Raw genomic sequence first — 16,655 nt, 5'->3', positions numbered from 1 at the left:
TGTTTATAAATCCATTTTGTACAGCGTACAAAACAATCGTCCAAAAACGGAGACGCAACGGCAAGTTGTATTTGAATGAAACGAGAGAGCGCGTCCGTTGCGATACATGGATGTGCGCTGTGTTATAATGCGTTGCTATTGACGACGGTCATTATAAGGAAGGAAATGCCACAGAATATAATCTTGCTTAAAAAAGTGCATATAGCTGCTTGTTTTATTTATTGTTTGTTGATTTTCAAATATTAAACTGTTTTTAGTGTGAGCGTCAGTTCTTTTTGAACACTTTCATCTCGTTTTAACAAAACCGCGATAATATGGATAATCACGATCATTTTGGTCACTATAAATAATCGTGATATGAAATTTTCATACCGTCCCATCCCTACAAGTATGTACAGTTGGTCTTTACTGGAAAATAGTGATTTAACCTTTTACAGACTAAGTGCATGGAACATCTCATAGCCTTCCATGTTTAGAAATGAATTGTTCTGAAATGTTTATTTGTACATGCAAAGCAAGAACAAGCTCATTTGAATAAGAACAAGCTTGTGTGTTAAAGGTTTTCAGGCAAATTGTGAAAAAAATTTCTGTGCTGATTTTGAGGGGAATTCAGCAGATTGTTGTGGATTGGAAGTATGAAAGCATTATTAAATCAGTTAAACTAATAATAACAATTTATACAATAGTTAAAGGGCACACTATGTAAGATTTCTTTAACAAAAATATCCAAAAACCATTAGAACAATGTTTATATAAATTTTGTTGATTTGTGTAATTCAATTATGTACATTATTCCAAATGTTTCTAAGAATGTTTAAATCCAGAGAAATAAGCAGTTTTAACCAGGACACGGACGTCGCCTATCAATGACATTATTCACGCGTTACCCTCTATTTCCATGGAAACCATGGAAACACCAAAGACGCTTTAATATATTATATGTTTTATTAGACTGGTGAGCAACTATTTGGATATATTCATCGACAGAAATTGTTATACAGCTCACAGTTAGTCTTTGTTTAAATCTTGTTTTCTTGATTTACTACGAATACTATATGTACCATGCCTAATAATATCGATCTAGCTCACTGCAGTGTGCAACAAGTTTCTCATATCCGCCTGTCAGGGTTGTGGGTAAGGGATGAAGCGAGGACTCAGGTGCAGAGTTGATGGGCTTTTTAATGATTAAAAAATAAAAAAAACACTGTTCACAAGCCATGTGCTCACAAAAACGAGACATGAACATGCAGCTAATGAGAACTCATAAGTCACGTGTTCACGCAGAACATGACATGAAAGCACACAGCCAGTGTAAAACACAAGCTGTGTGCTACACAGCACAAGACATGAAAGCATGCAAACACAACCCGTGTGCTACACAGAACACAACAGTCACAGACAGAAGAGTTCGAAACTGCACGCTCACACGACCAAACACGAGGAGCATGAATGTCCGAATCCTAACGCAGAACTGAAGCCAAACTAGACCGAAGTGCCGGGATCCAAACATCACGCCCTGCACATGAAACAGACAAGAGAGACAAGACAAAACAGGGGTGTTAGGGCTGTCACAACCAAGAAATAAACTAGACAGAAGTGACTGAACCCTGCCACCTGGCGTCCCTAATGAGGAACACCAAAACAAGTCAATTCAAGACCGAAACAACAAGACAGGGAGATCCCCAAAGAGGGGAGGGAGGGGAGTCAGTGCCGGCATAACGGACCAGGAAGTCTTTAGAAGTGACCAGGGAGGCTCAGGCGGGTCTGGATTCCTGGCAGGAGGCCAGGGCGGAACCAGAGGGACAGACCCGGGAGACTCCAACGTGTCTAGAGTCCCGACTGAGGACCGGAGGGACAGACCAGGTGGAGGACCAGGGCGGTGCCAGAGGGACGGACCAGGCGAGCTCCGGCAGTTCTGGATTCCTGGCTGAGGGACAGGGCGGTGCAGGCAGCAAGGACGGAGCCAGCAAGTCAAGAGACTTGGGTGGCTCTGGGACAGCCTCAGAGGGCTGCTCTGGGACGACAGCTGGCTGCTTGGGGTGACAGACTGGTCCATGGTCAGTAGAACCCATGTGATTCCTCCAGGCATGCAGGACGGCCAATGCATAGAAGGCGAAGACAGCCCTCTTGGCCATGGCAGTACTGAGGGGGAGAGCGTGCGGCTCTGTCACCTCGGGGACCACAGGATATGGGGGCTCTGGGACCACCAGACTAGGTGAAACAGAGGAAGTCTTCTTCCTCTGCTTGAGAGGGCGAGGCTGTGGAAAGGAGCTTACCGCCTCTGGGGGAGCTGCAGCCTCTTCGGCCGCCACTGGATAGGAGGCAGATGAGGCGGACCTGTTCTTCCTCCTCCCTCTCCCCGAAGGGGTCATTGGAGGACTGGGGACTTGGCAGTTTGTAAGGGGAACGGGAGGTGGGCCAAGAGGCGGAAGGCAAGCCTCTTCTCAACGATTGTATACATACCCCACAAACTGCCAGAATGATAGTATCCCCAGCATTCCCATCTCCCAGGCACGAAAGGCTCATTAAGGCTGTTGTTGAAAATGTCCTTTAGCACTGCTAATGTTGAGCCCCACCGTTACAAACACGAACTGGTGGTGAGCAGTGTTGATCCATCTGCTGAGCAGAGGGGCAAGGAGATGGGGAAAAGGAAGATTTTTCTTTTTTGCCTCTTTTGGCCAGATTGTTCTGTCAGGCTTGTGGGTAAGGGCCAACAATCTGGCACAGAACTTCTTCTTCTTCTTCTTCTTCTTCTTCTTCTTCTTCTTCTTCTTCTTCTTCTTCTTCTTCTTCTTCGGGGTTTTACGGCAGCCAGCATCCAATAAGTTGCATTGCCACAGGACTGCAAACACAAGGAGAATAAATAAGGAGCAAACAAGGCAGGGAGGGAGGACAGGTGGGGATAATAAGCAGATAACAAGATGGGCAGGGCAAGACAATTGACAGGAGAGCACATGGCTTGTCATGTGTGTTTCCTTGTGCCATGTGCTCACACCAAAAATGACAAAAACACAAACACATGGCCAGTAAAACAAATCACAAGTCATGTGCTCACAAAAAAACGAGACATGAACACGCAGCTAATGAGAACTCATAAGCCGCGTGTTCACACAGAACATTACAACATGAAAGCACACAGCCAGTGTAAAACACAAGCTGTAACGATGTAAACACGAACTGCATACTACACAGAACACAACAATACTAACGGACAGAAGAGTGTACGGCCCGAGCAAACTCGAAACCGCATGCTCACACGACAAAACACGCGGAGCATGAATGTCAGAATTCCGACACAGAACTGAAGCCAAACTAGACCGAAGTGCCAAGATCCAAACATCACACCCTGCACATGAAACAGACAAGAGAGCACACGGCTCGAGCAGGCTCGAAACCGCACGCTCAGACAAAGACAAGGCTAAACAGGGGTGTCAGTGCTCTGTCACATAAACTAGACAGTGACAGAACCCTGACACTGCCGAGCGAACACACAGAGTAGCATTATAACAACTTTCCACACACTCAAATGTATCTAATATGATAAGACAGCGCTGCGTTACCCCACATACGCATAACCGGAAGAAGCGGAAGTGGTCTGCGGCATAATAAAAGCTCCACTGCTCTCGAGCCGTGTGTCGCACTTGTCTCTCATTAGCAATCGCTCCAGCGGCCTCGTTCCACTCCAACGGCTTTCGTAACGTTAATAAATCTTTAAAGGGCACCTATTGTGCCCCTTTTCACAAGATGTTAAATAAGTCTCTGATATCCCCAGAGGTTGTATGTGAAGTTTTAGCTCAAAATACCCAACAGATAATTTTTTACACCATATTTAAATTGTCACTTTTTGGGGCTGAGAAAAACACGCCGTTTTAGTGTGTATCTCTTTAAATGCAAATGAGCTGCTGCTGCGGCACAGAGGGCGGAGCTTCACAAGCTCACAGTATGCTGTATGGAGATAGAACAGGTATAGTTTAGTTCAATTACGGTTATAACTTATTTGTCCACTAAAATTTTAAAACTAAATTTGCTTTTATCCACTATTAATACAAGCCTGCTGTAGCCGACCCCGTCCGAAATATACTGATGAGTTTAATGAAGTTTATTGATCACACAAAAGATGAAGCGTCAGTTTTACTCCAGAAAATCACTGTAAGAGCTGAATAAACACATTATAAGAAGTGCACATTAAAGTCTTATACATAAACTCTCTCTCCCTTTCATTATCATCAACATCCACAGCGAATTACACAAAACACTCATTACAACAGTAAACAAATATATACACACCTTCAGGGGGTGCTTAATAAACTGGTAAACTTTATATCCGTAAAACGAGATGAACTGTGATAAAGTGCGCGCTCTCCCTTCCATTACTGCCGTGATCAGTAACGTTAGGCCTATCGCTCCGGAGACTGTAAGCTGGATTACGAACAGTTGGTACAGATCCATCCTTGAGTGACAACGAGAGTAAATGAAGACTGCTATGCTCATTCTTACGTCTTACAACAAAACACCTCAATCGCTTAGGAGACATTCTTGTCTACAGCTGCTCCGGTGTCAAAACAATGGCGGACTGTGTCCAGCTCACTCAGGGCGGGTCTATGCTAAAACGGCAGGGTCCGTCAACAGTCGTGGGCGGGGCCTGTGCAAATCTACTTTACTTCGCCCCGAATATGAAAATGGGTTGTTCTGAGACAGCGCTTATGATTTTTGGGGATTTAAAAAAAAGCACTGGGTGGATATTCATCATTATAGGGTGGTATATAGTGTACACACACTGCCAACACACATTTATGTTCAAACCATGTAAAAGTGAATTTTGCGTAATAGGTGCCCTTTAATACATTACCGGTCCTCCATGAATATGATTTCTGCCTGAGTCCCGTCGTATTCCCCACAGGCGAAGACAACAACTCCCATGATTCTGCGAAATCAAGGCTTCGCCTTTGTTTTGAATAAACGACCTCTAGTGGCAAAAAATTACATAGTGTCCTTTTAACAATAGTCTCTGTTAAAACAAACAAGCGAGGTGGGATTTATTGACATTTCTGTAGAACTTTCAGATTCCACTTGACCTGGGCCTGGTTAGAAATATTACAGTTTGGGGAGTCACTTGGATAGGCATATGGCTATTTAGCATATGACTATTTGTTTATTTCAGTTTTGATCTGATCGTACTGAAGAAACTTGTATAATTTCGTTTCAATATGACCACCAAATCGACAAAACAAAGCAGGAAAGAAATACCACAGTATTAAATAACATTTTGTGCAATTTTCATGACTTTTTTGTATTATTATTTTCATGACAATTAAGCACATTTCCCCTCTGGACATTTTAAATGTATGTACTTTTTTTTTGTCCTCAATTTCAATACAGTAATATTTAACACATTTTATAATAATGTTATAATGTAATAATAATGTTTTTTCCAAATTAAAATCAGCATAACTTTAAATGCTTAATTGTTAAGAAAATGTAGAAACGTCTTCTTTTTTTTCATGTCATTTTAACTATTTCAATGAACTTATGTTCTGCTGAGCATGCAGGGGCCATCGTAATGTTTGATAATATTATCAATCAAGTTATAGGTAGATTTATTATAAATGTATCTCATTGAAATAATGAGTTAAAGCAGGCACTGGATGTGGATTGAGGGTGCAGAGTGGGCTGCTAACTGGCTGCAATGATTGGCTGCTGGCTCTGTGTGTGTGCAGCGTAGTAAATGCGGCGCTTGATGACACACCGCCCTCTTCTCTCCTGCAGCTAGCGGCAGTATGTAGCGGGACAGCCTGCTGGAAAGCACATTATTCCCTCCCTCCGAGCTCCCATACAGAACATGTGCATTCCCCTAGTCTCTTGAAATCGTCGTTGTCGTACGTCTATGTGATTCCCAATTGTTCTCATGAGCCTGCTAGGTGGCTACAAGAAAAAGAGCAGTTATGATGGCTACGAATCTTTGCAGCTGGTCGATAGCGGCGGAGACTTGTGCACCGGGGGACGAAGCGGCGGCGGCAGCGGCAGCGGTTTGACTGCAGTGACCCTCGGCAGCGTTAAGACAGGCCCCGCGCGGCAGGACGACTACAGCACCATGGACAGCTCAGGTAAGAAAACGGCGTCTACCGGATGGCGCTTGCAGGCCAGCCGCTCATTTCGTTTGATAGACACCAAATAACCTGTTCTGTGTTTTGTTCTTAAGTCGTGCTGATTTCCTGTAAGAATCCTCGGTGGTAGATTAAATATTAGTTGTCATGTCCGCCGGAAGCATGTGCTTCGTGTCGTCTGTTCGTGTGCTGTGTCATGACAATTGATCAAAGCCACAGAGCTGGCGTATAGGAAGCTACATTGAAACTACTTTGATTGTTAGTTGACAGATCAGCTATTGAAATTCGAGTTTGTGAACTAGATATATCTGCATAGACGTTTGTTGTTGCCTCATATATTGGTGTGCTATGCAGTTATGCAATTTTCTTTGGACGTGCATGTAGTTGGGCTTATTGCATGTAGTTTTATATGAATTATAGGATAGTAATATCTAAAACAGAGTTTGGATGTCTGTATTATAATACTGGGATTGCTCCTGTTTTACTGCAGTGATCTGGGATGAAAGGTGGCCTTCAAGACTGAGACATGAGGAAGAGCTAGTGTCAGGTTCTTGTAGTCCCAGCTGGTGTCTGCTGCGGTCTGGTGTTTTTGCACGTGTGTGAGAACAAAATGATATAGCCTACGCTCAAATTGTTTTTGTTAAATTTACAGTAAAAAAAGAGAGAGAGAGAGGGAGAGGGAGAGAGAGAGAGCAGTAGGCCTACTTGCCAGAACTTAAAAAATAAATAAAAACACAGTGAAGATGCTAAAAACATTACATGATGGCACTTTTGGTCATTATATATTTTACAGTTCCTACATAACTTAATATGTCATAAAATTACATAATGTTAATGTTAAAATCTGTTAATTTCTGTAAAATAACAACACATTGCATTATGATTTAAACAAGTTAATCAAAAGAAGCCTTTCCAGTTAAAAGTACTGTATAGAAATGGCACCAAATAAACAATTCAGATAATAATTAAACGATTATAATTTACATCAAAGATCTACTCTCACAATATAACTGATAACATAACCGAAGAAACACAACTTTGTAAATAATATCTAAACAGATGTGATGGATTGTGAAGGAAAGCAACTTTCCCCATTGATTATAAGGCAACACTTGTTTTCCTTTATATGAAAGCTATTTCAACATGTCTTAAAAGTATGCACATTGCTTTTTTTTTTTTTTTTTTTTTTTTTTACAGTAAAACCTCTTTTAAAATACAATGCTTTCTTTTCTTATATGGCATGGCTAACCATTTGCCAATTGTTTCTTATGTCTTTATTGAAAAGACAGTTCTGGCAGGTCACTTACAATGAACTATAACAGCATAGTTTTCATCATAAAGCAGGACCAGCTTACTTTAGTGTTGTTGGAGTGTTGTGAGGCATTGCTGGGTTGTTGATTCTGTGACTGCTTCATTGCAGTGGCATTGTTTTCAGCATGAAGCCTAGTCACTATTCTAATATAAGCTCATTTTAGAGAAAATGCTGACCTTGATCAAACCTCTGTTCATTTAGGTCCATAATTATTCACTTTGAATTTAATGAGGGAATTTTGAATGTTTTAAAATGCTGCTTGTAAAGACAGTAGCTTTTTGTATGAGCCTGTAGGTAATCTATAATTGAAAAGCCAGCCGGGTCTTGTAACAAGACACACAAGCACACAATTTATACACACAAACACACACAGGGGGCTGTACATCACAGAGCCACTCTCTGTGACTCAATTCTGCTGAATTAAAGGAGCAAAAGAAAGGAGGATTGTGATAGAATAGAGAATAAAAGAGCAAATGTGTTAGAAAACCCATTCTTTTATATTACAAATCCACTGATCTGATCTTTGTGGTCAGGACGGCCCCCTCTCTCATGACACATACATACAAGCGCTCTTGGGCTCTTTGTGCGATTAAAAGGAACATTAGTAGGAGTTCAGAGACTCTGTGCTCTGTGAGAAGGGCAGCCTTGAACTTTGAAGTCAACTACACTCCTGCGTATTTGCTCACTCAGAATAGAGCTCCTCTGTACCTTAATGGCAAGTCTGACAGGAAGCCCACTCTCTGGCCGGGCCCACTACTAAAACTGTGCCAGGCCACCCTGCTTTTCTAGCTACAACAACAAGTTGGAGGCAGGAAAGTGCTGACAATTTTCGCTGTTTACTCGTCAAAAAATATTTTCACATTATATTGAGTTTTTTTCTTAAAGCATATTTTTCCATTGACAGCAATTCAAAATGACATGTGTATTGATATTATAGTATTTTTGTTCTGTAGGTTTTTTACCTGTGCCTGCTTTTTTTTTGGAGGCCCGTACAAGCATGAACAAGACTTTTTCTTAGTCTGCTACCTATAATTTCACATCTAAGCATGAGGCAAAATGTAAAAAACACGGGCACATACAGAAGACATGCATATTCTAATCATGTTTCTGATCCTTGTGAGAACTATTTCCCCCACAGAATGTTTCATCTAAGCACATTTGAACACTAAACACTAAACACTACTCACTTACAACTGCAGCTCTTTAGAGTGAAATACATTTATTCTGAGTGCATAATGTGTTATGCAGGGAATGATCTTAAATGAACATAGAAATGTCTGTAAATTACTGTTTTAGTGTCACGGCAGGATATGGCAAGGAGAGAGGAGTTTGCAGCTTTAACTTTTATTTAACAAAATAAAGAATACAACTAGAAACAGAACACAGCAGCAGGAGAATGCAAGTAAACACAGGAAAGCCAGAACATACAAATTAAAAGTCCAAGGAGCAGAAACTGAAACCAAAACCAAATGTTACAATGGGTTACAATTCCACTAATTGTTTGTAACCCATTTTGTAGTATATGAAATGGATTTTGCCATGAGCTCACAGTTAAATTCAGTTTGGATTTGTACATACAACTTATTGTATCCTCTTTGAGAGATGAGAAAAACAAATCAGTAATTTATTAAAAGTAATGTATTAAAATCAGGAATTTATTAGAGGTTCTGATCAATTTCTTTGCTTTGCTTAAAAAATGCAATACACAAAACATAGGAAGTTTCACCACTAGAGGTTGATTATTCAAAACAATAACAAAGGTGTAGCTTGATGACGATGTGAATGAGTGTGGAATCATTGAAGTTGTCGTCTTTACCTCCACAGACGATGGAAAATCATGTTCATGGATGAGCTAATGTATTAAAGTTTTATTAACGTTACTATGATATGAAGCAGGGCGGGGCCGAGAGCTTTCACATCAATCAAAATTTCCGGCATTTCACCGGCCCCACTCCCAATCCAGTGCCCAGCCAGGAACCTCCAGACAGCGAGGAACGGCAGCATGAGCCCACCGCAGACAGGCATGCACCAAGAACTATTATTTTGATTTTGGAGAGGAGGATCGCCTACTCCCTTTAATCCCTCCCGAGCCTGTCTACTCTATTTTGGATGAGATGGTCCCACCCAGCTTCCTTCTCCCAACTCCTCTCCATACATCTGCCTTGAATTTTTTGTTTTTCGCCAGTCCCTCTGTTCATCATCAGTACCTTCTCCAGCCCTCATCCACACCTGCTACCGCTGCTATCACTGTCCCATCATCCCCTCAGTTCCTCATCAGCCTCCTCTCAGTGGTGCGGCTACACCTGGGGCCTGCTGTGAGCCAGCTTCTCCTGGGCGTGGAAATCCCGTGGCTCCGCCCCCCGGCCTCAGATCCCGTCATGCCACCTCTGCCCATCGCCCTGACTCCTTCACCTTGAATCCAACAGTAACCTTCGAGCTTTCGGTTCCACTGGTTCCTCTGGACTCATTAGGACCATCGGCTCCGCCTGGCTCAGACATCGCCATCATTTCACTACAGACTTGTGGGCTGTTCGCTGCTCTCCGGCCCTCCACCCCACGGCTCTATTTGGCTCCTCCTTCGCTCAAGCTATGCCTCAGCCCTCAGTTGCTTCAGCTCCACCTCAGTCCTCCGGTACTCTGTTTTCATCTCGGGGGGTCATCGCTGCAGCTCCTTAGCGGACTCTGCTTCTTTGGCTCTCTGTCTGCGCCTAGGGCTCCACCTCCATCGGCTCCGGTACCGTCACTCGTCCCTAGGGTGGCGTGGAGACCCTCACCACCATGGCTCCTCCCTCCAGCAACACAGGCTGTGACCTGGAGTGCCATCCAGCTGTTTCTGCCATGTCCCCAAGGCCATCCCCTGTGGGATCACACCACCATCTGCATCTCCCTGGACTGCCCTCTGTTTCAGGGAGCGAAATGTCACAATATAACCGTTTGGACTCAGTTGCATTATTTCCTGTCACTAGTTTGTCATCTACAGAAATAAAACCAGAAATAGAGGGTAACAGGTTGCATGATGCAAACAGAGTTAATTTCGGCTGTAGAAAACAGTGTAATTGTTCAGCTGAAGTCAAAATATATAACATTGTTCTAGTGTTTTTGGATATTTTAATCCAAAAATCGTACATATTGTACCTTCAAACATTTACAAAAAATATGTGATGACTGTCACAAATACAATTTAAAGAAATTATTTTTTGTACGAATCGGCTGAATGAATGATTCATTGACTCTATACAGCAGCAGCGCAAAGATTTTAATTTTGAAAGCACATTAGTGTGATGGTATCTGTCACGTGTAGACACGAGATACATGACGCAGAATTTTTAACAAAGATACTTTAATAAACACAGAGAGTTTAACTAGGAGAATACACAAAGAATGATCACATTCACCACACTAAATCACAACGAGAACTGACAGATGATTGAACAAATTAGGAAATACTTATACATAGAGAACTCAACTAGATACAGCTGGGATTATTAAATTGTTAATAGATGATAATTTGAAATCAAGATTGCTTTCTTTTAAGGAATTAAACTTGGCAGCTCTACTATGTACGAACAATTTCCGCAGGTTTTATCGTTACGCCAGAAGGCAGCGACAAGAAACTTTATGAGTGTGTCATTGAATCATTCGCTCAAGCAATTAGTTCGAAAACAATAATTAATTCAGTAACAAAACAAGCAAGTGAGTAATTAATTCAAACAAATCATTTAAAGTTTTATTCTACATTATTTGGAACTATTTTCATTGACAAATTAAAAATAGACACATATTATACTTGTAGGCCATAGTTTGTTTCATAAAACCCTGAACCCCAGTGAACATTTGACCTCAGTCATGCTCATGTCTAAAAGGGAGCAAAAACCAGCAGACCTTCCAACATATAGTAGAAAGTTCGTAGAGGACGCCATATAGCAACAAAGGGAGGACCACATATTTTTGTCCATCAGTTGTATGACAAACTTCCATAGTACGTAAACTGACTAGCTGAGGGACTGTGGGTTGTGTGACTCTCACTGACAGTGGTAGGATCTGTATGTATTAGAATTCATTAGAATGCAGATGCAGGACATTGTTTGACCACCCAATATTGTAGCCTGTCTACATACTGATAAGAATTGCCAGACGTGTGTGTGTGTGTGTGTGTGTGTGTGTGTGTGTGTGTACATGAGGAGGTGAAATCTGTAGCTGAGTGGGAGGTAGAAATCTGTAGCTCACTTTCACACAGCTTCATACCATCAAGTCACGTCACCTTTGTTTATATAGCTCTTTATGCAATAAAGATTGTTTCAAAGCAGCTTTACAGTGATAACAGGAGAATGATGCATTTCTGCTGCTGTTCATCTAAAGTCAGTTCAGTGTTGATTCAGTTCCGTTATAAATACCATTATAAATACCATTATGATACTATCATCATCTACAGCACATTTGGCTCAAAAGGCATCTGTACATAGTATACAGTAGCATTTATTATAGATTAGCCTATTTATGATGACTCCTATATTTCATATAATGGATTTGTGAAAATACCTAGTTTAGAAGAGGACTGGCTTTAGTTTTGAGTGTACAGTACATATTTACAAGGGAAACTAAACCTTCAGATAAACACGATCAGCACATGCTTTGATATTGAGTTTCCTTGGTGATCAGTGCCACTGCAGCATTAGACATCTGCCTAATTGATGCGGCATGTTTGATAGAGAATAGTGTTTTCATGGTAGTCTGCATGCTAGTCATTGTATAAGCATGTACTGTATAATGTGTAGTCATGACTAATGTTTAGCCGAGTTTATACACTACCATTCAAAAGTTTTGGGGTCATTAAGATTTTTTCATAAAAATAATATTTGTATTTAGCAGGGATGCATTAAATTATTTAAAAGCGACAATTAAGACTTTCATGTTATTACAACATATTTTTTATTTCAGATAAAGTATGTTCTTTTGAACTGTATTCATCAAATAATCCTGAAAAAAAAAAATTCCGCAAAAAAAATCACAGTTTCCACAAAAATATTAAGCAGCACAACTGTTTTCAACATAGATAATAATAAAAATGTCAACTTTTGAATAGTGTATATATTATCAATATACCAGTCTATCACTAGTCATGACGTGTAAAATGCGTGTTTGTGGTGTCCCGTCTGCATGTATGTTGTAAGATGTGAAATTCTGCTCATTTGAAGGCCCTCCGTCTCCAGATATGGACGGAAACTATGGAGGGGGACTTCTGGATATGGTGAAAGGAGGTGCTGGAAAGTTCTTCAGCAACATCAAGGACAACCTCAAAGACACCATCAAAGACACCTCTACCAAGGTTATGAACCAGGTGGCCACGTAAGTCCTCATGGTTAATTTGTGTGTAGGTTAGGTTTTGTGTACCCACAAGGAATCACCGGTACTGTCCTCAGAAAACAGCTTGTTAAATATACCAAATAGTGTTGCTCAGTATAAAAACAATAAAAGTCCAAACAAATTAGAGTTTTGTGCATGTTTGCACTGTGTTTATGTGTAAGACTTCAAAGAAAACAGAGTCAAGGTCTTTCAATAGAGTGACCTACTTTTGTGTATCGAATGTTACTATTAATAGATCAAGATTTCTCAATCTAATGACTCTGTTTAGGTATGTTTGTGTTTGTATTGGCATAAGAAAATAAATGGGCACTCGCACAGTGATGGTGTTGGTTTTTTACAACACGACATCTGATCTCTCTGAGAATTAAGTATTTAAGTGTTTTACCTTATAAACCTTCATAACCATCATCACTATCATCAACTGCATAACAGACCTGAGACAGAAAGCTGCTTGTTCAGCAGGAAACCCCTGTTTACTCTTTGTCATGGTTGTGTGTTTTGTGACCCAGCTGGTGTGCAGTTATCCAGAGGATACTCTGGTGATGCATGGGATAGCTGAGCTTCCAGAACTTCTGAACTATTCATGTGCGTTTATCACTCAGCTGAAAGGAAAGCATTCAACACAAATGGGTAGACATAGCACGAAGTTCTTATGTAATGTAGCATTTTACCCCTGACTGACCCAGAAGCAGATCAGATCCACCAGGTTACTTAGGGTGCTCTTAAGTCAGAGAGCATTAAACTCAGTGAAAATTAAATGTGGGTAACCAGTAATATTGCTATTAATATTTTTTTTTTCTAATATATAAAATCATGATTGGGACATGAAAATGTACTGCGTAATAACCTTGCTACTTAACGAAAGAAAAACAAGTCTCCCCTCAACTAATAATTAAACAAGCTGCTATTTCTACCACTGTGCAAAGGGTGAATGACACACACACACACACATACAGATCACTGCATAAACATTCACATACAGACACACTGTAAACTACTAGTGTATTTCATTCAGCTCTTGCACAGAGGCTTAGAATAGTAGCTTATTTACATATGATCCCATTAGAAGGATTTCACGCTTCAGCAGATTACACAGGTGATTTGGGTGTTGTGTAATGTGGTCCTCTATGTCTAGAATACAGTTAGATGACTCAAAAACATGAATATACACCTCTGTTAAAAAGTTTGGGGTCAGTAAGATTTTTTTAAATGTTTTTGAAAGAAGTTGCTTATGCTCAACAAGGCTGCATTTATTTGATCAAAAACACTGAAAAAATGCACGGGTTACAAATGTAACCTAGGTTCCCTAAGAAGGGGAACGAGACACTGCGTCTGGTAAGACGCTATGGGAAACGCCTCCGCATGACCGGTGTCTGAAGCATGTGTCTAAACAAGACAATTTTATTGGCTGACGACAGCCTACCAGTGCGACCGTGAGTATAAAAGGGCGCCTGAGGAACACATCATCCTTTGTCTGAAGGAGACGTAGCAGGGACCACGAAAGCATGGCAATGAGAAACAGTGTGTCGTTCCCCTTCTCAGGAAACTTAGGTTACATTTGTAACCCAAGACATTGTCTTTCGAATGTAACTCGCACTGCGTCTGGCAAGATGCTATGGAGAACAAATATCCACTCCACCATGCTGAGGGGAATGCATGCCCTTTTGGTGGTGACTAAGCACTAAAAAAGCTGATTCTCTTGACCTTAGTGTCAGAACCAGATTCCCCAAAGGTACGCACCAGCAAGCTGTCAGTGCCTATGTTTGCATGCACACCTTTTGTTTCAATCAGAGTGAATTCATTCCGATTAATGAATCCAAATGTAGTGCTTACATGAATGCTAAATAAATTGTTTGGGTTGATATGCGCATGTGCACTCGCAGTCCTTTCCAGTTTCAGTTTGCAATCCGATCAAGTGTTTACATGTTCTCTCGACTGGATTAGAAAAGGAATAAACCTCCCCTTTCAAGCCGATCGAAATTTCATTCAGATCGAGCTCAGTCAAATCGATCAAGCTGTTTACATTAAGGCTTTTCAGTCCGATTGAGCCGGCAATCTGATTACTAATGGATTATTTGTTTGCATGTAAACGTAGCAAGTAACATTATTCCTGTAACAATATTAGCTCAAAGGGGAAATATTAATACTAACTCATAATTATCAATTATGATTAATTATTAATATTTGGGTCAGTTAATTGGATTAACTTGAGGTAGCTAAATTAATATTACAATCAATTAATCAGTTCCAACGAACTTTTTTGATTATTCATTTATTCTTAGAAAAGTGTATCTTTCATGGCCACCAAAAGATAATTATTTCTTAGCATGTACAGCGCTTAGAGCATGTATCAAGATCAAGATCGTAAAAGGGACTTTGTTGCAAGCAGAGAATCAGAACCAAATACATGTTGTGCACAAGTTTTATTAACTAAATCACAAACATAACTAAACTAAACAAACATACATTCATACATACATACATACATACATACATGCATAGGTAAAATGGTGAGTGATATGGAACCGGAAGCAGGAAATGGAACTATGGAAAAGATCTATTTAACTATGAAAAGAACCATCAGCTTATCATTTTCAGAGCACCTCATTAAATTGATACTTGCAGGTCTGTGCAGTGGACAATTCTTGAAGTGGTTGAAAATTGAGTTCGTTGATTGGTCCGTGAGTGTCAAATGTCACTGTACAAATTGCAATTGTTTTCTTCTCTGCTGGATGGAGAAGATATGATGAACTTGCATGGTGGTTTCGACGCTGTTGTGGTTGAGAGAGTCCTCTCTCTCCTGAGTGAGCACATGGCTGTTGTGAGTCGAAGCCTGCAGCCCAGGGGCCTGCTGAGGCCACGCTGGACAGTCCAGCATCCCGAACGTATCGAGAAGGCCAAGAGTTGATCGTTGCCCATTCAGTGATGGTAAGGTTGCAGTTTTCTGGATTGAAGAAAATAGCAGTCTGACTCCCTTTGAGAGCGTGAAAGCATGGCAGGCGGTGCTCACGGTACATATACCAAATAATTGTGTCTGATTTGTCTCAGTCGTTACATTCCCTTCGGCCACTGCCCAAGCTACATACCCTGTAAGAGGAAAGTCCTCGCAGGGCCAAGCGGTAGGGCTCGGCCCCAGGCTTGGAATTATTTACTTACTGAAAAATTCCTTTAAGGGAATATGGCCAGGCTTGCAAAGAGACCCTGGCCTGTCACTTCAGGGGGATTTAAAAGCCTCAATCCCTAGGATCACCAGGGAGGCTGACCCCTGCCATTCTAGCCTAGTCAGCCTACAACCTGTCTGCCTACGAAGAATCTCTAGATTCAGCACTCTCACTAAGGCCTCCAATGTGAGGGTATTGCAACAGGCAGTAACCACTTCACACCAGATTCCAGAGATGGAAGTCCTAGAAAGCAGAGACTCAGCATATCGACCCTCCAAGTGAGGCGAGTAACTGTGCTCAGCCCGAAAAGGGGTTCTTCAGGACTTGTAGAGCACTAAAGTAGCTTTGGGGGAGCAGAGTACTCTACATGATGACCCTCTAGAATGAGAGGAGTACTGACCGGCTCACTGACTGTATGCTTATCAAGGAGGCCCTCTGAAAGTCCTTCAACAGGCTCTAGAGAGCAAGGCACTCTGCATACTGACCCTCTAAACAAGGGGAGTACCAAACTTAGCCTACTGATTTATCTTAAGGAGGCTCACAGAGAGCTTAACAACTTGATACTGCTGATTGTACGGAATCCTAGGGAGCGAAGAACCCTGCATAATGACCCTCTAAGTGGGGGGAGTACTAGCTAAAACATTAGACTTGACTTATCACGGAGGCTTGCCTTACAAGCAAGCTCAACCTAAGAGAGCTCAGCTGGAAAAAGGG

The 16,655-nt window shown here is 41.3% G+C and overlaps 1 protein-coding gene across 11 annotated transcripts in view; it reads left to right on the top strand.

The window, feature by feature from the left end:
- dnajc6 (DnaJ (Hsp40) homolog, subfamily C, member 6) overlaps positions 1-16,655 on the top strand; it is a 44,510-nt gene that overhangs the window by 4,106 nt on the left and 23,749 nt on the right. For 3 of the 11 annotated variants that reach the window (XM_084426762.1, XM_084426770.1, XM_084426769.1), the window contains exons 2-3: positions 5,966-6,104; positions 12,612-12,762. In XM_084426762.1, coding sequence (XP_084282888.1) covers positions 6,092-6,104; positions 12,612-12,762 — 164 coding nt within the window. In that variant the 5' untranslated portion in view covers positions 5,966-6,091. Of the gene's footprint in view, positions 1-5,709; positions 6,105-12,611; positions 12,763-16,655 lie in introns of those variants that run through there. The other 8 variants (XM_084426767.1, XM_084426765.1, XM_084426761.1 and 5 more) reach the window with 5 other exon arrangements.

The sequence above is a fragment of the Rutilus rutilus genome, assembly GCF_951802725.1.
Source record: "Rutilus rutilus genome assembly, chromosome: 12".
Taxonomy (NCBI): domain Eukaryota; kingdom Metazoa; phylum Chordata; class Actinopteri; order Cypriniformes; family Leuciscidae; genus Rutilus; species Rutilus rutilus.
The sequence above is the reverse complement of the archived record's forward strand: the minus strand, read 5'-3'. Positions and strand labels throughout refer to the sequence as shown.